Below are 22,003 nucleotides of genomic sequence, written 5' to 3'. Positions count from 1 at the left end.
ATCATGGTTTTTGGCTGACATCAGTGTATGGCATACGTTGAATCTTGCATCCTGCTTTGTTCAACCAGACTCTCTCACCTTGATTTTTCAACATCTTTTGCCCTAAAATGCATAAAATGTGGAGGTGCGAGGTGGCTGCTAGCAGCAGTGCAAGGGCATATGACTTGCACCTTTGGCAGTTTTAAAACAATCTGGCTGCAGACACCCAGGACTGTTACTTGGTCAATCTACAGGAAAGTTATTACAGTTAAGGGGGCGTTTTGTCTTTCACAGCTTTGAATTGCCTCTGGCATAAGGGTAGCAGGAAAGGGAGAAGTTACTCAAAGTAAGTGCTTCAAGTCATGTGTGTTTCATTGCTAGAATAAAAGAACCAGAGTAAACGTCACAAAATAATATTATCAAATAGGTAGCATTCATTTAGGGAAAGCAACTTAGGGTTTTTCTAATGCTGTTAAGGAAGATGTACCTGATAGTTTGACCTGACTGGGAAGGGAAGGGAGGGCATTGCAGGGTCCTGGCAGGGTCCTTGGAAGGGTGTCCTTGGCTGGTGTGTTTGGTTCGTGGTGGAACCAGGCACTACACAGTGACCTGGCGTGGCCTCCGGGTGGGATTAGTGCAGGTGAGGGCTCTCGGGGTGGGTTTTGAGTCTCTGGAGGGGTGTGTGGGTGCCTGTACCATTAGTTTTCATGCGCTAGTGGGACTCAAAGATTGATCATCATGAAATGATGGTTTCCAATTTAAGACATTACCTTTTTTAGAAGCATTAATACCTCCATTTTTGAAACTATGGAAGGAGAAACAAACACAGGTGTAGCTTTTACTTCCTTGTTTCTTCCAACCAATTTGGGGCGAATCGTAACCTTGAGATTCCCTGCTTGCCTTCCCTCACTGGCTCTGAAGGACAGGGGGAAGGGGCTCATGGGCTCGTGGGTCATGGCAGCGGTGGTTGGCTTGGCCCTCTTGGCCCTATTGCCAGTGCTGGCCCTGCTGCCTGGCCTGAGCGCGGCCGTCGGACTGTGCCGGGACTGAGGGAGCCTCACGATTCCAGGGAGGTGATGGGGTGGATGGGCTGGAAGGCCAGGCATGAGCAACTCCCCTTCCGGCATCTTCTAGCTTCAAACAGCTTGAAATGCTGTTCTTCCAATATAATTGTGTTTGTGCATATAGAAAGTTTGTAATTTATTTAATACACAAGTAATTTAGTGTGTGTATTTATATCCATGACATAGACATAGGTACATATGCAACCATATATGTATATATACCTTTGTACGTGTACACGCATGCACACATACTCTTCAGTTTATAAGCACACATCACACGCATTACACATCATATTAACAGACTTCCAATGTATGTAAGCAAAGCAAAACCAAATTGATGAAAAATGACTAAAGTGGCCGTAGCGGCTGTTTTGCCTTTGCCTCCCTCTTTGCCCTCGGGTGCTATATTTCAGGCATTTCAAGGGGCTGCCCCAGCTCTGATGACAGGTACTTGTTAGTTTTAATGTTCAAATGATAGTTTTTCACTTTGCTTAATCTTAGGAAAGAGTTAATTGACTAAAGCACTTCTCAGCAGCAGGTTGTCTTCACCTGCAATTCCTGTCATCAAGTAATTAGCCATATTCACAGTTGCTGACCCCTAATACTAACCTACTGAACGCTGCATGCCTGGATGAAGACCACTTGACCATATTGCTCTAGCTCCCCAAACCTATTTGATCCTCCAGCAGCCATGCTGCAGGTGTGGGGTCTGCATGTGCTGGGCTCCATGAGTGCTAATTTGTGGCTGCCTCTTAAGGAGCAACTCTAGGTTCTGCATATGTTGCTTGCAAAACTGTTGGGCTTGTACTTCAGGCCTTAAATCCTAAACCAGGTTCACCGGGAGTATGAGTACAGTGCCAGTCAATAAAAACAGGTCAAAAGTCTAATTAATGTTTTAAAAATAAAGGTTCTCAGTCACCAGCAGAGTTTGTCGTATTCTGTATGGCTTGTGGGGAGGAAGAGGAAAGAAGGTGAGGAGGGAACCCTTCTGTTCCATGATTACATCCCACCCGCTCATTTTCTCCTTTTCTCCTTTGCTTTTGATTTTAGTGGCGGTCTTAACAGAATGTCAAGATCAATTTGCAGCATGGTTTAACTCAAGGTTTGCATTCTGCCAGCAGCGATTGTCCCAAGGAACAATGCCGGGTGTTCTTGTAACTTCAGAAGCTTTTAGGAGGCTCATGGCAAGGGCAGCATCTAATGACTTTATTAGTGTAGGGTTTCAAAATGGGCTCGGTAATTGTTCGCATCTCTTTGTCGGAGGCTCATAATTACCACATAGCATTGTGCGGGGTTGTACTTGTGAATAGTTTCCTAATAGCACTGAAATGAAGAAAAAAAGGAAAAGGATAAAAGGTGATTGTCTCCTTAGATGGAGAACAAAACAGCATGTAGATAGTTGATGGTTAAACTGTTTATTATACACCCACCAGAAAAGGTAAACTATCCCTGCTTAAATATTTGTGTGCTTCAAGCTGCTTTGGTATTGGTAGTGTAAAATGGCCAAATTTGGAAAACTAAAAACCAGGAGAGAATGCAATTTGATGGGGATTGCTAAGGTATAGATGTCTGTAATGTTCAACTGTGTGTAGAAAGGAGTCTCTCTGATTTGACCAAGATTTTTGATGTGTCATTACATGTGCCTGTAGCGTTTCGATATCATTTTTAAAATTTGTTAAACCACAAAGGCTTACTAAACTGCTGAATTTGCAAGCGTGAAGTGAAAACAGAGCCCAAAGCAACTTTTAGCCCGTTGCGCTCAAACTACAGCAGTATTTGACACTCAATGGAGAGAAAATGTCACAGAATAAAACTTGGTAGTGTCCCATGCCAGAGCAGTGCTGCAGAGTTGCTGGGTTTTGGGGAAGAAGAGAGTGATTTGGAGCTCCATTGAAGATATCAGAGTTCCCAGTGGCATCACTGAGGTCTGCATGACATTTGGCATGGAATTTATCCATTTCCATGTGTGTACCTGAGATGTGTCAGAAGAGTCTCAGATGGTGAGGGCAGAATGGGCTGCACTAAAATGCAGTGGAAAAGGATGGATATTGGTGGTACTGCAGGGTGCTAGAGGGGCTGGGGTCCCTGCAGCGTCTCGTCCTCTCTGGGTTGCGATGACTGGGTTGTGGTGATTGCTCTGAATTCTCCCATTGACTTCCAGTGCTCTTGTAGCCCTCCCACCTCACCATCGTCTGTCAATGGATTCTCTATTCTTACCAAGGTTATTATTAAATTTAATTGTAGTGAACCTTGGCAAATCCTGCATTACATGTCTTTCTGGTAGGGTAGGCAATAATCAAAACTTCTACTGCTGTGCAAGGAAAGCTGGTGTTTTCTGTCTTTTTTTTTAGTGCAGCATTTGAGCAAGAGGTCCAGGTATATTTTATTTATACTTTTACCAATCATTTTGTCTGTGTCTAATGGTATCTGGGAGGATGGATTAATGAGTTTCTAGAGGGATGTGTTTTAGACTGAATGGGGTTATAAAGTGTTTACCTAATCTGTTTGAATCTCTCAGGATGAAATTAAATCTTCCATGTTTTATGCAGAGTTAGCCAGCTCCCTCCTCGAGCCTTTACTCTTGCATAGGGAAAAAGTGGGTAACCTCATGGTCTTTTAATCTGAGTCCTGGTATACATAGCACATGGATACTAAAGATGATATATACGCCATTTAATTCGAGCTGTTTTATGCATTCACCCAAAATGTACATGGGAGTCTCTAGATTGGGAAGCCTACACTCTCCCACTCTCCGTGGACACTTCTACTGGAGCAAGGGTCTCCAAAGGGTGGCATGGGGACATTAACTGTGTTTTGAATGCTACCTATAGCAACCTTATTTAAATACGTAGTTCGATTGCCTCAGCTGTTACATTTTTTAATATAAATACCTAGTGCAAAAATACAACCTTAACATTTTAGTGAGATGCTGACTTTGCACAATTTAAAATTATTAATAAAAATAGCTAGGAATCTTGTGTATTTAATAGCAGTAGTAATTTTCTTCATGATCAAGAAAAAAGTTACAGCTTTCCTTTTTTGCAGCCAGTTCTGAGTTTCACACTTTCTTTGAGGCAGGCAGCCCTTAGGATTTGTTTGTGGGTCTGACCATGAATAAATCTTTTTTTTTTTCAGCCCAGCATTATCTAGGCTGAGGACTTATGACTACAGATGTGTAAAATTTGAAGTAACTATGGGAATATTTGTATGAATGCAACTGACAAATAATCCCACCAAAGCTTTGGTTAGAGAGAGCCAAAGATAGTGGAAAATTAAAGCAATTGTCTAAAATTCTATGCAGTTTTTAATGTTTAATTGAATACTTTGTATTTCTCTATATGTTTGAGAGCAGAGTTCTGTGTGTAGGAGAGATTTTGGTGGCCTGGCCCCATCCCAGCAGGTGTTGGGTGCTGGAGATTAGTCCTTCATGGGGAGCACCCTGATTGGGCCCTTGATTTAGTCCCTGGGAGAAATCATTACATTTGATCTGGTTAAGTACAACTGTCATCTCCCATCAGTGCTTCATTCATCTTTTCACAAGAAAGCTCCAAGAAGTGCCTCCATACCAAGTCATTTAAATTGACACATTAAAGGAAGTTTCCATTTGCCCAAGCTCTTGCTGGTGTGGCAGGCTTGTCCATCTTGCTCGTGGTGCAGAGAGGAGGGATCGTGCACGATCCTGCATCCAGACTCTCCTGCAGTACCTCCTGTTCATAAGAACAGCAAAAATAAGGAAGAGCAGATCAGTGTAGCTCACACGTGAGCAGGAGGTGCATAAGGAGGAGATGCAAGGTGCAAGGTGCAAGGAGATAATTCCAGTCATTATAATGACAGTGAAAGACTATCTAATTTAGACCATCCAGAAGCTCTGCTGAATGCATATGTTTTTTCTGTCTTCCAGATATATATATATATATACACATAAATATATATTAATTCACTTCTGTATGGAATTCTGTATGGAATTAAACTTTTCATTAATGCGCACATTCATGGCATATGAATTATGAGCCCTGACTAGCTCCCCTCCTGCTTGCTCCATGTTACCTTCAAAGCTAGCAAGAAGAACAAAACTCTTTTAATGATCTGGGATCTGCCATTTCGAAGTGCTGGTTTTAATTTTGACCATTTTATGTAAAGAATGACTTGCTGGATTTCTACTTTGCACATAGAGATTCCTGAGCAAAGGGGCTCTCTTGCTGTAGTTTCTATGTGACTTTAACAAAAATTATAATGATAATTTAACAAAAATGATAATCTAAGATGGACTTCAATATTAAATGGTATGAATGGGTATTTTGATCTTCACGTGCTCAGTTTTGGCTGGCAGCAGTGGGATTGCCTGAGCCGGACCAGCCTGCGTGACCCCTGAATGTCTTTTGGGCTCACCCCATGTATGCAAGTTTCACCTTTGTGTCATGTAGATCAAAAGCTTTCCGGCATCAAAAACTTGAGTTCTGGGCTCTGGAGTGGTGACAAGTTGTGATTTTAAAAATGGAAAGTTGCATATTCCCATCAGAACCTGCTGTTACTAAACCCAAGCTATTAGAGCATCCCCTATAGCATGTCCCAACTCCAGAGCTGCACCAGACTGTAGGCTTTATGTACAGTAAATATTCCCATTGCTTGATCACGTTTTAAACCTTTTACGATTTAAACCGTTACGGTTTAAACCTTTTCACCTTTCACAGATTTTTAAAAGTTATTATTTTTTATTTGAAAGCTTCTAAAAAGATATCCAGAATAATTTGCACTTCGTGGTAAAATCACAAAAAAAAAGTTGTTCCAAAATATATTTTTGCATCTATTTGTAATAGCTAATATTAGCTATTACAGAATGGTACCGTTACACTGTGAGCAACTAGCGACATGGAAGGTGCTGCTAAAACAATAACCCTTTTCAAAGGTTATCCCAGAGTGGATGGGCAGATGTCAGTGCCCCAGATGAACATCTTCATCTCACCAGAGTAATTGTTTTCCTGTGTGCTGCTTTTAAGTGAGAGGAAACCTATCTGTATGTCTATAATACTTTGGGTTTGCATTTGTTTATTTTTTAGTGCTGCTTGCATTGCTAGTGAGCTACAAAAGAAATAAAGAAAAGTGCTGGTTGCAAAAGCTTTTACTTTTTTGACGAATGTAGTTTTTGTAATTTTCAAGATTGCATCTTAATGATTTTTCCTTCACTTAGACAAAATATATATTATATATGCACATATATATATTTTTATATATATATATATATATTTTTTCTCAAGCTTCTCCCCTCCTTGAATATTTTTGTAATTTAGGAATAAAAGAGCTTTCTCCCTTCTTGTCAGTGTTCTTCCACTCCTATTTTTGGTGGGTGATCCCAGAAATCCAGCCTGTTGTGGAAAACGCTCCTCCTCACGGGGACATGTGGCTCCTTTTGCCTTCCTTTCAAGAGTGCTGGTGGTTATAGCACAAGTTGGCTTTGAGTTGGGATTTTCTCACGCTGCAGTGCCTTAAATTGAAAGCCCGACGTGGTGCTCTTCAGGCTTCTCCACTTTCAGCCATTTTAGTTAGGCTAGATGTTGATTGCAGAATTAACACTTCGGAATCTTTTCAGTATCTCTTGCCAACAAATGATTGGAGGCACTTGACATTTTAAGGCAGTTTGTCTTTTCAAATAGAGCTGGCTTCTAATGCATGTGACAACAGGAGTGAGCGCTTCCGTTAGAGCATACATTTCAGAGCAGTTGTTACCTAAAATATTATCATAAGGCATAAGAAAACACACGATTTAAGTTGCCTTTCATGAACATAATTAAGAATTAATAAGCCTGTACCGGTGGCTAGTCCTCAGAATTTCCACTGTTTTGCCTTTTGTGACCCGTGTTATTAAAAGTCCATTATTTTTACAGACTTTATTAAATTGGATCTTATTAAAGCATTCTATATTTGCATTTGGTCTTTCATAATTCATTATTATTATGACATTTACTTTTTACCATCAGATCTGAAAACATATCATAAGCTACCCTTTTCTCTTGAAAGAAATGCTAATTTCAAACAGTCCTCTAATGGAAGAGAAAAGCTTTATCAGTTTTTTCATTTATTCAAGATCGTGTTAAGAATACTAATGCTAGACTTCCGTATGCTAATATCTGAGAGCTTTTTTTGGTCAAAAGCTTAGAATTATTGTTTTTAGACCACACTGCTACGTTTGTCACTCGCAGGGCACCAGTACAAAAGGAAACACGATTCTGAAGTCCCTCGCTTGAATTCTTTGATGATAAGAGCATTTTCTTGATCGTTCGCTGTTAAATTAAGCTGCTTGTATAAAGTGATACTAATTCTACCCCATCATGCTTGTTACATCTTCACTTAGTTCCTCTTTCAAAGTTTTTAACAGTTGATATAGCACGATTATTTGGAGGAGTATAGCTTTGTGTTATAGTTGGCAGCATAGTGAAAGAGAAAATGAAGTTCTCCATCAATTAAATGACCGTCATTGCCAGACATTAATTATTTTTATCATATTTGTAAATATTCTTATAATTTAATGATAAAAAGAAATAATTAACTCTCAAATTGTTTACAGAAGGCTGGATGTTAAACAGTAGCTAGCACATAATTAAATTGCTGCATCTAACATTAGTATTTTTGAATACTAATAAAAAAAAAAATCCTCCACGAATCTACAATGTAAACTAATTTTTTTTTTCCTGCCTAGGTTTCTGACGATGTGCACTAGACACTTCGGGAGCGTTGTTGCCCAAACGATTCGGACTCAGAAGACAGACCAATTCCCCCTTTTTCTCATTATTATGGGAAAACGATCATCTAACGAAGTGTTGAATGTAATACAAGGTATAATTCCTTGCTGCAGTATGAATATCTTCTATGTGGGCATGGAAATTGTTAGAAGATATCTTTGCTAGCAGTTTTGGTTTTTAAATTTCAGAATATGAGTTTATAGCATATTAAAAAAAAAAGGAAAAAAACTTTTATTTGCTGTGATAGAAATAGCTATTATCCATAAATATATTATTTAACATGGTATTAGAGATTCAAGTTACCATGACTGTAGCAGAATTGGGGTTTTTTTGTTTGATTTTTGTTTTGTTTTTTTCTTTTTTCCTAAGTGGAAGAGAAGTTTTCTAAATAAGAAATTCCAGTTAGATTCCAAATTTATTATTGGTCAAAACCCTGACTTTCCAAAGAACTTGGGGTGCATTTTTGGTGCAGTGCAAGGATGCACTGCATTCTCAGTGAGCAGCTTCTCAACACATGAGCTCCTGTTGCACGTAGTGGGGTAGGGCTCAAACACGACTTTGCTTTTGCAGATCTGCTTGCAGTGCTGAGACCCCTAATTGGATCAGAACTTTAAGTTGCTGATATAACATCCTATAAATTAGACTTTCTGGCTTACATGAGTTGTTCTTTGTGATACCAGAACATTGCTCAGGTGTGGAACGATGCCCTTAGACTGTTGTTCTCTGTGATTCTTCAAATTGAAAAACATCAAGCAATAAGGGCCCCTCATTTCTTTTGTTTTCCTCACAACTGTTTTCTCACATATTTGTATTGAGCCATTTTTATTCTAATCTACTTATTTTCTTAAGGAAACTCGGCCTCAAATTCTTGTGGCAGTGAAGTCACTGCACAATATTAGTGTCTCTCTTCTCCATGTGGGATAAATAATTGACTTAAGGAATCTGCAGTGCTCCTTCCTATGGCCAGCATTATTTTTGCCTGTATGTTCCCATTTGGAATCCAAGTTTTTCAATTGGTGATACTTATTCTACTCCTTGTTGGTATTGTTGGACTAGTATCCAAAAGTTGTTTAGATTGGCAAATATTTATAATCTAATTTTTTTATAGAGTTTATATACAGTCTCTGTATGTTTAAAGAGTTTTAGTCTTAGCTTGTTTCTCATGGAGAAATGGCCTTTAAACTGCTAAGACAGTGACCCTAATGGGTAGCCTGTTCTTCCACTGAAGAAGAGAAGACAAAGATTGAGTTGATTCCTTGGTAGGAAATCACACATATCTTTCAGTACTATCAAAAAGCAGGAGAGACTCCTCAAAATGTGAAGAATTTTCGGTCTACCTGAATAAAAATGAGTGCAGGCACATGTGTTTTATCATTATATTCTATTTTCTCTTTATTCCTAAATAGTCCACTTGGATGCTACTGACAGTGTCCTTCCTCCTATTACTTGATTCTGCCTCACTACACCTAGGAGCTCTTGAAGTATAAAATAAGCTTCACGACAGGGACCTTCAGATATACTTTTCTCTACCATTAAAAATAATGATAACAATAAAAAAAGAGCTATTCAATGAAAGTATAAAAAAGCGGCTGTTCATATTTGGGCCATCTAAAATTTTAGCCTGTGCTCAACATTTGCTTGCAAAAACAATATTGAATTTTCAATGAAACAGCAAATCAAAAGCATTCCACTGAGCTATTAGCATTTTCTGCTCCGTCATTAAAAAAAAAAAAAAAAAAAAAAATCTGGTTATGTCTACTGGATTAATTCTAAAATTACTCCAATTTTTAATAACTTTAATGATATGAAGTTCAGCTCTCCTCCCCTGTTGCTAGGTAACACGACGGTGGATGAGCTGATGATGAGGCTGATGGCAGCGATGGAGATCTTCAGTGCCCAGCAGCAGGAAGACATAAAGGATGAGGTGAGAGCTGAAGGTTCCTGCAGGTGCCCGTGGGCTTCTGCCAGCGGCTGGGGCTGCCAGCTCAGTCAGCTGTGTCTCTAGGCAAGGAAGTGAGGAACTCTGTGCTGAATGTGCCTTTTCCACCATTGAATTTAACAATGTAGGTTTTCTTCATGCATTTAGTTGGGTGCCTCAAAAAGCTCCTCCTTATCAGCTTGCTCGCGTTTTCAGAGTCCTTTGGTTATGTTTTATTGGGTTTTTTTTGGGTTTGTTTTCTTTTCCTGACTATTAGTCATGAGTAACTGCTTAAATTTACAGAGGTATCACAGAGCTGAATAGACTCATACCAGGAAATAACAGCTACATATTTTCCCCATGATCACTTCTAAATCATAGATAGAAAACAAAAATGGCTTGACATATCTTCATCTATATATTTGAAAGGAGATTGAAAAGCAGCCTTAAAAAGCAAACCTTGCCAGGACTGAATCACTGTGCAGAACAATGCAAAATGGGGAAGTGATGACATGACTTTTCAAAGACAGTGTTTCAATTCCACAGAAGCAGACACAGTGAGACACACAGCTGAGAGATGTTTATCTGTTACTTTATACATTGAGAGTGACATTTTGAAGTAATGAAGTACTTAGTTAGGAATTTATAATAATAGGTGTGTTGCCATTCAAGATTATTGTTATTCTGTTGTATAGACATTGACTGACAATAATTCACTAAACACATTCTTCACATTTAAATCTTGTTTCTCATTTGTAGGAGATTTACTGAATACGGTTATAATAATACAAAGGCCCAATATCTGCACAGTATTTGTAGTTCTTTTTTTTCCCTTCTTCATTTATGCTACCTGTAATTCGTTGGTAAAGAAATTGACTTTAATTTTGTTAATACTGAACACAAGTTTTATATGAGGATTACAAGAAAAATCCGAGGCACAATATAATTGAATTTTATATTGCATTTTAACAGCAATATGTTGGGTATGGATCTTTTTAATGTTTTAATAAGAAGTTAAAATTCAGATCACAGTCAAGAGTTTTGGGAGAAGCTCAGAACTGGAAACTCTAAAAGCTGATAGGAAGAATGTAGAAAGAAAGAAAAGCATCTAGGGATAGGGAGAGAGGAAAAAAGAAGAAATGGTTCTAGGGCAAGTGTGGAGAGGTGCAGAGATAGGAGTAGAATAGAGGATAACAGGAAACCAGAGAAGCAAAGGTTGGGAACAGGGAGGGAACCAGAGGAGACAATGATAGAGCCATTCCAGGAGGGTGAAACCAGCAGCCTAGGGCAGCACAGGAAAAAAATGTGGAAGTGAGGGAGGGAAAACTTAGGATTGAGGGAGTAGACTTGGTCTAGAGCATGGTCCTCCAGGAGCTGGCTGCAGTGCCAGGGCTGCTGGAGTCCTTCCGTGAGGGGCAAGAAGAGCAAAGCAGACTGCAGAAAGGCAGAATATGCATGACTTTCCCATGGAAAGTGATACGTGTCCCATTATGGTCGCAGAGACTTTTCCTGGTTTCTCAGTTAAGTGCTCTGCCAATGAGCAGAGAGGGAAGGAGGTGGGAAAGTTCACTTTTACACAGTCCTTTAAGATCAAGTGTTCTCCAAGTCTTCTCTAGTCTTTTCTCACATTTTCTTGTGTTTTCTTTTCTCTGAGAGCACCAAGGACATTTCTTCCCCAGTAGGACTTTGTTTTTCTAATACATTTTGGCATTCAGAAAACTAGTGAAAAAGTTTCACAAACTTTGGGACAGGTTTATAGATGCTATGGGATCTATCCACAAGTTGATTATTTACTTATATCTTGTCTGGTCATATTACAACCTCATAGATCACAGACACTTTTGTATTTGAAGGTGTAAATTTGAAAAAAAAAAAAAAAAAAAAAAAGAAAGATCCAGAAAGATCTTTGCTTTCTGAAATTAGCAGTAGAGAAAGGGAATATTCAGCAAGCAATCTATACTCAGTAGAAAGCTTCCACCTAAAAGAGGAATTGTCATCTTTGTGGTTTGCTACATAATATGTAACTTTCACATAAATCTTGTGCATGACAATATATAGGGTTCAAACATCAACGCCTTTTTTTCTTTCTTTTTTTTAAGCTCTTGCTGCAGTTGGTGCATTTTTTTCTTCCAAATATTACAATAGCGAACAGGATACGGAGTCCGGTTTCTGTTACTGTTTTCTGAACAGCAACAATAAGTCAGCACAAAACCACAAGAAGATAAGCAGAAAATTCTTTTGTGCTTTAAAAAAGAACAAAAAAAAAAGTGAGCTTTGTAGCTTTATTGTAAATAGAAGCGCATGAAGGAAAGAGAAAGAGAGCGGGAAACACCTGTAAATAAGAGCATGAAGTCAGGAATGACTCAGTTTACCCAGCTGAGCTCCTCTTTGGGTTTTTAACGTGGTGGCACAGGAAAGCTCCCAGCACAGCCCCGTGTGCTCCTCTGTAGCACAGTGTGTTTTGCAGTGCCCTCTGATGGTTGTTTCAGTACAGGGTGGCTCTTGCTGGGTGAGGGTACCGGTGTTGGCACCCGTAACTGCCTACAGGCAGTTGGTTCCCTGTCCCTGGTCTTCAGCTGGCATTATAGGTAGGATACTGAGAACAGCATCACACTCTGTGTCTCACCAGAGGGAGGTGAGTAACTTCATGAGCTCATTGTGAAAGTCTGACTTGCCAAAACCAGTGCTTTTGTTTCCCTGTATTAGTAAAATCTAACCTCATAAAATTTTAACAAGATAAATTTGAGGCATTTTATTTTTTTCATGTCAAGTGCTAAACTACCACCATTTAATTAGTAATAGGCTATAACCTCTCGTTGCACTTACTGTGTTGGCTTAAGCTCTTTCTCATGATCCCCAAAGATAAACCTTAGAAAACATGAAGACTTGTGTATGTCCTCACAGCACCCAGGCACTCAAGGGAGGCACCAGTTTCAAGGTAACAGCAGTGTGCAACTCAAGCACCACTTTCCTCCCAGCTTGCTTAAAGGCAGACAAATCTGCCCTCCTTTTTCTTTCTCTCTGCTTGGCCTCTGGGGCAGTTGTGAAGCATGGCCTCTGCCTCTTGGACCACCCCATGGACAGAACCACGTTATGTTGACATGTCGCCTGCCTGTCGTGCTCTCTGCATAAGTTTGTTACTTGCTTTGCCCTGGTGACATGCCGTGAATAATAAGGTGTGATCAGAAATGTGCTGCCCTTGTGTTAAGGCAGAGCTTTGCAAAAGGAGCTGGCCACCGGGTGAGTGAATGGGAGGCTGCAAGCTCATCCCACCCGGTGTCAACAGCAGCGAGGCCCTTGGCCGGGGGTTGATCCCACCGCTGTCTCGGGTCTGCAGTCCAACTTCAGGTCACATCTCTGAGATCGTTCTGGTGGGTGAAGGATGGGTTTAATACAGAGCAGTATCACTTTACAGCTGCTGCTTTCCGTTCCCTCTCCCTCTGTTAGTTTTCCTGAGGCTGGCATTAGACAAAAAATAAGAACCGACACTCACGAATCCCACGGGCAGGAATGACCGGCCCGGATCGGCCCTCGGACACGCAGGGCTGCGTTGGCATCTTCCCACACTAGGGGAGATCACCAGGTCCCAGGAAAATACTCAGTTTTGCAAGTTTCTTACCCCAGAAGCAGCCTCAGACTCCTTGTGTACCAATAGAAGCCACACTAATGATTTCATAAATCTCCAGGATATATTTCATTTTTCTAACCATGTGTGATCCTCGAGCTCACACTACCTATATTTATATCTCAACTAGTGGTCACTAGGTCCTAAAAAAGGCCCCAAGCAGGAACAACCAGCATCTGCCAGCGCTGCTCAAGGTGTGAACTGAGCTTTAGCAGGGCCGGGCTTTGAAAACAGTGCCGAGCAGCTTCTCTTAAACGTCAGTGCCGGTACCAGAGGTAGAAAGGCAGCGACGCCTTTAAAACACCTCACGCCTCAGAACGTGCAATTTTAAACACTTCTGTTAGTTTGCTTACTTTAGCCTGGTAGTTAAATAATCATTTCAGCTTTTCATGATGGGCGAGAAGAGATCCGAGTTAGCCTCATTGTGAGATTAATGTGAAGAGATCCCTGATTAAATACTGGCATGGCAGTGCAACACACCTGTTCGGGGCTGATCCTAAACATTTTTCCTCTGTTGCCTGAGGAGGAGGCTTCTCAAAGGATTACAGTAACACTTTTTGACAAGCTTATACAGGGTGGAGTTTCCATGTAATGACAGGGCTCAGTCGATGATGTCTCAGTAATGCATTCTTTTTATTTTTGCTGTCAACATTTATTACTGTAGAAGCCTTGATTGTTACACAGCTGGTCCAACTTGTCCACATTTAAGTAACAGTAGGTCTATCATAGTGTTTATTTTTGCAGTTACGCAACTCTAGCACTCCGGCTCTTGGATTAGACTTCAAGGTATAATTGCACTATCTAAAGTTGCGTGAAAAAAGAAATCTTAGTTTTACGAATTCAAATCAAAACTTTCAGTTCGCTTGAAACTATCTCCAGCAGACACACACTGTTTTCTTCATTGTAAAAGAAGGGAGATGTTTAAGATGTTTAAGGATTTCAAACTGGAAAATAATGCTGTAAACACATTTTGACCGAAACTGAGCTATACAAAAACGTGGATGTGCAAAGTCAGAGTTTTTGCTCTCTGGTATTAGATGATATCTCCTTTTCCCGCATATTGATGCCACATGAGGAAAATATGTCTTCCCTAAGTAATATCTGAATGGGGGATTTAAAAAGCAACAACATGACATAGCATCAGCTTCTTTTCATTGCCCCAGCTACTTTTAGAAATGTGCGTGCATGTCCATCCAAGAACTCTCATGTTGCACAGCGTCTCATTGGTGAAGTGTCTTCTCCATGGCTTTTGCTCTGTCACCATGTCCCGCTCCGCTGCTGCCTCGCTGCTGTCACCTGTAAGGGATTTTCCTGTGGCAGCAGGTACCCAAACGGGTGTGCAGGCCACTGAGGCACCCTCTGCTATTCCTGTTGGGGCACTTGTGCTGAGGGAGCAGGCACTGAGGATCCCAGTGTCTTCAATGCCTTCCCTGCGAGGCTCTCCTGGTCTCTGATGCTCTGCAGTGTTTGCATGACAGGAGGTTCTGAGGAGAAATACATGAAAATCATTAAATTCTAAAGCACAAAAGCATTATGGTGATGACAGCCATCTAGCTAAGATTGTGATTTAACCTCTCAAAAATCCAATTAGCACGTTTACTAATTATTACTAGTTATAACTAATTAAACTACAGTAATCAAAATTTATTTGATTATATTTTCCAGTAGCCTGGTGGCAATACGCTAGCACTGCAAACCTCGAAGGTCTGGGTTTGTCCTGGGCACTCCCGTGTCCTGACCCACCTGCAGATGCAGTCGCTGCCACCAAGAGCTTATGGACTGCTCTGAACCAGGACACAACACAAAGCTGCAACAGAGGAGGACTGAAAATGTGATAAAAATATCTCTAGTTCAGATGGGTTTTATGCTGCTCATCCCGGTGGCTCCAGTTACTGGGTATTACTTGAACCTTTTTGATTTATAGCAGCTTTCTCTGCCATTGAGCTCGACTTGGCGGATGTCTTAGCGGGACTGGCTGGCTTACTTATTGTAGAAAAAATGGCAGGAATGCTTCTTGAAGGGGCTTTTTCAGTTTTTCTTTCCTTGTCATGTGAGGTCTTTCCCCACATTCAATATTTGGAGGTGGCTTTCAGCCTTTGCTACAAATATGCAGGATCCTTTGACACCCTCTCTGCAACGTCCTGCCCCTCTTTGCCCACTGGGTCCTTCCTCCCCACCTGTGGGTTGGGCACTGCTCACGACATCTGTATTTGCTTTGTTTTCATCGTTCTCATGTGCCTAACACATTTTGTGTACACTTTTTATTTTCTTCTATATCTTCCCCATCACATATGCTTAAGTTATACAATGTGCAAGTCTGTCATCTTCAGTGAATCACATTAATGCCTTTATGGCACTGCTTTGTTTGGACAAAAGGGTGTTCCTCTTTAACGCTCCCCTGAATAGCCTTAAGCACCTGCATTTTTTAATTCCAGGAGTGGTTCAGCAAAATGAACTGGCTGTCAGATAAGCAGTCAGCATTTGCAAATACTTTTCTTTTTTTTTTCTTTTTTGGTAACAGCCATTAATTCACTGATGCTCTGAGAATGTGTCTTCTGGTCTTGGTTATGTTCTCAAGATGTTCTTTGTATTGCCTGATTTTGCTTCATAGTAATAACTGACTTCAAATGGCAACAGGGAGTAAGGTGTAACACCTTCCCTTGAGACAGATCAGGTGCAAAACTGACACCTGAAGTTAAATCATTAACTCCTGCAGTCACAAATAACAAAAAAAAAAGTGCATAATTGTTGGGAAATTCTTAGGTAAAAAGTATACCCTGTAGAAATGCTGTTTCCCCTCTTTGAATGTATCGACTTCCCATGACATGAACATCCATCCGTATCATTGCATTGGCAAAATGGGAAAGCAGGGATCTTCAACTCACTTTCCTTAAGCTCTTCTGGGTGCTTATCACATATATCATCTGCTCTTCTTACTAGGCAGCCAGCATGGCCTTTTCAGTATCTTTGCCTGTGGAAGCCCTCCCAAATCTCTGATATTTTTGGCATGAGCCACTGAAGAGGCTATCCTGTTGAGACAGAGGACACGATGTTGAGTTTCCCAGTGTAACGCTCATGTGTTCTCAAACATTCTGGGCATTTAGCAACATGAAGTTATTGTCCTTTCTACTTCCTATGTAGTTACTGACGTGTCTGCAGTTTGCTTTTATTCCTCCTCAGTTCACCACAGTGGGTGCTGTCCGTTCCGAGTCAGCAGCAGTGGCACTTGGAGGTTGAGCTTTCCACACTCCCCTTCCCCATGGCAAATAGACCCCTTCCAATATCAGCATCTGTATCTCTTTCCCCTGTGGGCTGAGTGCTGACAGCATAGAAGAAAGATCATGTAAGCTGACAGGATCCATTCTCCTTTTAATGACTTAAATTCTTTCTGCTCCACCATTTGCTTTAATCTCTTTCCATTTTTTCACCTCCATGGTAGCAATTATCTGTCCGTCGGCTGCTTTTCTCCTTCTTCCCCAAGATTACTCCTCTCCCATTTCCCCCTTCCTTGCTTCATTCCTTCCTTCAAGATGCAGATGAGACTTAGAAGTTTTTCGACCTTAAAAAGATGCCTGCATGAGAAAAGAACATTTTTAATGTTGGTTTCTTTTATATATATAAAAGAATAAAAGAAACCAACAGAATAAAAGAAACCAACATTAAAAAATATATATGTATGCACAGTAATATATATATGTATGCACATTAAAGTATATATACATATATGCATATATAAATATATAAAAAAAACTCCTTCTTAATTTTCTGGATATTCTTCAATGCTTACCAAATAAGCTTGTCTGGTTTGGACAAAAGCAAGCAGAAAAGGTCTGATTCCAATGAATTATATTTTTAACAATACTGAATTTGGTGTTGTATTGTAATATTTAATGCATTTTTCTATTACATAAGCTTTTTGAATACTGCCCTTTCCAGCAATAAGGAAACAGAGTTTACTTCTGCCATTATTTTAACAAATAGAAGAGGTTGGGTACGCTGCGGATGGTAAAGTTAAAGCCATGAGCCAGACTGTAGTGTGATAGAGCCAAGTCTCAGCTGCTTTACAACGCTGCTTTCATTTCAGAGCGGATGTGGCAAAGACACATACTTGCTTATCTTCTAATTCATTTTACATTTTGTCACTCCTTTCAGCCCTAGCAATGGATCCCCTCTCAGTTTTTTCATAGGCAACCACGAAATAACCAAGTAGAAATATGTAAAATTCATAAAATACTTGTTTCATGAACATTTTTGGTAGAAATCTAGAACTAGCATTTAAAGTACTACCCTTTAAGAAGCAAAGGAGACTTCTCTCTCCTTCCATGCCCAACAGCCCTGGTGGAGTGGTGGTTTGGATGCTGCCTCTTCATCCTGCCCTTCAGGATGTGTCCGAGTTTCCCTCCTCATTCTGACACGGGCTTTTTGCATGGCCTGGGATAAGTCACACCTTATTCCTGCCTTGGTTTCCTGGGAAAGGAAGATGGCAATATTTGCCTGAATTGCAGGAGCGTTGCAGAGATTCACAGATTCACAGATTCACAGAATATTTAAGGTTGGAAGGGACCTCTACAGATCATCTAGTCCAACCTTCCTGCTCAAGCAGGCCCACCTAGAGCATGTGGCACAGGGTGGCATCCAGGCGGGTTTTGAAGACCTCCAGAGAAGGAGACTCCACAACCTCCCTGGGCAGCCTGTTCCACTGCTCTGTCACCCTAACAGTAAAGAAGTTGCTCCTCACCTGGAGACGGAACTTCTTGTGTTTCAGCTTGTGGCCATTACCCCTCGTCCTATCGCTGGCCACCAGTGAGAACAGCCTGTCCCCTTCCTCCCTGCATTCTCCCTTCCTGAACTTATACATATTAATCATATCCCCTCTGAGCCGTCTCTTCTCCAGAGAAAACAGGCCCAGCTCACTCAGCCTCTCTTCATACGAGAGATGTTCCATTCCCTTAATCATCCTGGTTGCCCTTCTCTGGACCCTCTCCAGAAGCTCCACGTCCCTCCTATACTGGGGTGCCCAGAACTGCACACAGTACTCCAGGTGCGGCCTCACCAGAGCTGAGTAGAGGGGCAGAATCACCTCCCTTGACCTGCTGGCAACACTCCTCCTGATGCAGGCCAGGATCCCATTGGCCTTCTTGGCCATGAGGGCACACTGCTCACTCATGGTTAACTTAGTGTCCACTTAGTGTCCTTACGGATATTCAGTGGGTGCTGCAACGTGTGTCGGGTTTAACAGGACTGTCCGCTAACCTTACTTTTTCTGACAGATAATAATTTTAACAGATTATTTTTAAGCTAGTTATTAGTTGTATTGCTCTTCCATCTTCTTCCTGTGTTGTTTGTTAGTACAGTGATTCTTTGTGAAATATTTTCTGTTGCTTTTCCTGTCACTATTATCATTTTACTTTTGTTACTTTCTGGTGAACTTGAGTCATCCACATTACTTGTGTGGTTGGTTTCTCTAGGGCAAATCATGACAAAAAGAGCAACCCACATTCCCAAAAGGAGGATTTTCACATAGAATGCTGAAAATTTGGCTAATGTTGAAAATTTGGCTAACTAGCAACTCTGAGAGAACACTGCAAATGTACCACCGTGCCCATGGGTGTGTTTGTCCCTATACATTAACTATAATAGCAACTAAGCCACACGAACACGTACAAAGAGACATTTTCTGTGATTACATCTGCCTCATACCTAAAGAAGTCTGATTCCAGTGCTGTCTAGCTTACCTCCGAATTTGCCTTTAAGATCTGTTTCAGTACAAATAGCATTGTTCAAATGCAGTGTAAAGCTCTGGCATGGTCATTTACCTCACATGTGGCTTACATATTTCTGTGAGGACCAGGCAGTCACGCGTAGCAATTCTTCACATTCCTGACAGCTTTTTCATAATCCAGTTTTAGGAAGAGGGTAACTGCAGTGAATGGGGCATAAATAGATAAATAAATAAAAGTTCCTGGAATGCACACTTAGACACTGTAAATAGAATCTGCAGTGCTAGGGTTTCTTCATGTTGTCCTCCAGATGATATAAACCAGTTTCAAAAACTACTCAGTGAGGCTCTCTATGGGCAAATAGATACTATGCTCATCACTAATAATATTTACTATCTTTCTTGAGTGTTTTTATACAGTTCCTAAAATGCAAAAATATCTCAGTACTCAATTTCTTGCAGCTCTGATTTAGTACATATTGAGTACATACGAGGAGTGAGTTTTAACCATTTTTGTAAACTTTAATTTTTTGTTCAGTTTTGGTCATTATTTATTAGACTAAAGGAACTATGTTAATTGGTAGCAATCTTTTGGGGGAAGGAAAAGGCCAGCACTTGCAGTAGTTGCATCTGATCTTTCAGTTTTCTCCCAGGCATTACTGAACTTCTGTGTGACCTCTGAAATTGAGCTAGAATGAGATATATGAAGTTGCAAAACATGAAAGTTAAACAGGCTCTCCCCTCAGTTCTTAAGAGTATTCTTTAAATGCCTGTCCTCTCCCAGAGTGCATGGAACCGTTCACTAAGCTGACTTGGGAAAAATCATGTTTTTTTTTTCCCATTTGAATGTAAGTTTATGGGAAGTCTCAGTATAGACAGTACCAAATATTTTCCTCTTCTGTTTTGTTCCATCTCTGAGCAATATTGGGAAGGAGTCTGTGTATTCAAGAGGCTCTACTTATTTTTGGACAAAATAAAAATAGGAGCTGTTTAATTATTTCAAGATCTCTTTCAGAATTTTAATATTCATTTAAGTAGTTTCTGCTGCCAGGTTTTAGTTAGTTTTTTAAGGCAATTCCTCAGCATAATGCATGGAATTTAACAAAGTCAAGAGGGGAATGGTTGCACGGTGGTTACTGGCCTTCTCACATTTTGCAAGAAATTCTACTTGTGTTTTAGCTCTGCTGAGTAAAGTGATGGTTTCTCTGTCTTCTGTGAATGACATGGGCAACCTCTGGGAGGCTCGAGGTTGATTATAAAATGTAAGAAGAGTAAGTGCAGAGCAGCTGACATGGTCTCTAGGACAGCAGGGCAAGGAACTTCTGCATCCTGCACCGTAGGAGTGATGGTTCTGTTCATCATTCACATATTTAGTAAACCTCTTTTTCTTCTTGTTCATTTTTTGATGCTGTGTTCATTAATAAAATAATTTGCTGGGCTTGCTGGCTTAAATTGGCATCTCATATTTCTTGTCTGCCTGCATCTTCAGACACTTCAGAGCAGGACTTGTTACTCTCCCATCTTTGCACAGTGTTCACCACGACACAAATTCCGGCCTGTGCATGATGTCTAATAGTGATGACCTGGGATGGATTCCTTTTCCTTTTCCTTTTCCTTTTCCTTTTCCTTTTCCTTTTCCTTTTCCTTTTCCTTTTCCTTTTCCTTTTCCTTTTCCTTTTCCTTTTCCTNTTTCCTTTTCCTTTTCCTTTTCCTTTTCCTTTTCCTTTTCCTTTTCCTTTTCCTTTTCCTTTTCCTTTTCCTTTTCCTTTTTCTTTTCCTTTTCCACCAAGGTCACCCTTTAGGTATTTTGTTAGATGTGATCTGCAATGGTTAGGTAAGTAAGGCAGTCGCATACTTGGAAATCATTGAGGATAAAGAATGCTGGTGAGCGTACAGATAACCCTAGTATTGGTCCACTGTTGGCTGACTTTTTTCTTCTTTCTTTAGGATGAACGTGAAGCCAGAGAAAATGTGAAAAGAGAGCAAGATGAAGCATACCGCATATCACTTGAAGCTGATAGAGCAAAGGTGTGTGCATGGGGAGGTGGGGAGGTGGTCTTGCGATGTTAGAACGTGAATCTCTCCACATATGGTAAAATCACCCTTGTGCAGAGGATTTCTCAGCTTTAATTCTGCATTTAAGATGTGCTAGATGCTATAGGGAGCCGTAATTCCAGTAAGTGATTACAAAATGGCACTATAGAAGTTGGTAAGAAATGGGTCTGACTGCATCGTTTTGTGAAAGCAATCCTGGCCCAACTTCATAGTAGGAGTTGATAAAAGAAGTCACAGGGAAAGATCACTTAGTAAATACCATATTTCTTGCATTAATTTCTAAGTGATGGTTGATAATCACTATCAGACAGGACCCTGGGCTACACAAACCTTAGGTCTAATCATGTCTGGAAGTTCTTACACAATAGAAATTTGGACAATACATTAGACTTACCAATATGGTAAAGTAATAAGGACATAAGTGGAGTTGAATTAACAGTTTCCATTAACAAGCTTTCCTAAGAAATAAGAAGGTTGTATTCACATTACGTAATTACGTAAATACGTCACAAAGAATTCTTATCCCAAGTTCTTTGCCCTTAGATAGTAATGCCTGTCATTAAACAGCTGCAGAGTGTGCAGGTGAATGTGTGTGTGGTTACTGTTTGTTCCTCTTTTGTAGAGGGAAGCACAAGAGAGAGAAATAGCAGAACAGTTTCGTCTGGAACAGATTCGGAAAGAACAGGAGGAAGAACGTGAGGTGGGATAATTTCTCTTTTCAGACAACTGTTAGGATTTATTCATTCAGCACACATTGCAACTTTAATTCAGAGTTCACTTTCTTATGCGAACATTAAGTTAAAAAAAATTTTATTAATTCTTTACTATATATATAAAATAGATTGCAGCTAAATGAACTTTATCTACAACTTAGTAGCTTTTCCAATGCATAATATGAGTGACACT

The 22,003-nt window shown here is 40.3% G+C and overlaps 1 protein-coding gene across 1 annotated transcript in view; it reads left to right on the top strand.

Moving 5' to 3' along the window:
• The window catches only part of FAF1 (Fas associated factor 1), a 129,907-nt gene that overhangs the window by 89,506 nt on the left and 18,398 nt on the right, over positions 1-22,003 (top strand). The window contains exons 14-17 of the mRNA XM_026053884.1: positions 7,738-7,874; positions 9,616-9,704; positions 20,990-21,070; positions 21,720-21,797. Of these exons, the coding sequence (XP_025909669.1) occupies positions 7,738-7,874; positions 9,616-9,704; positions 20,990-21,070; positions 21,720-21,797 (385 nt within the window). The remainder of the gene's footprint in view (positions 1-7,737; positions 7,875-9,615; positions 9,705-20,989; positions 21,071-21,719; positions 21,798-22,003) is intronic.

Source organism: Nothoprocta perdicaria, unplaced genomic scaffold (genome assembly GCF_003342845.1).
Source record: "Nothoprocta perdicaria isolate Ctin4 unplaced genomic scaffold, notPer1 scaffold_0, whole genome shotgun sequence".
Classification (NCBI taxonomy): domain Eukaryota; kingdom Metazoa; phylum Chordata; class Aves; order Tinamiformes; family Tinamidae; genus Nothoprocta; species Nothoprocta perdicaria.
Note: the sequence above shows the minus strand (reverse complement) of the source record. Positions and strands in the feature narration are given on the sequence as shown.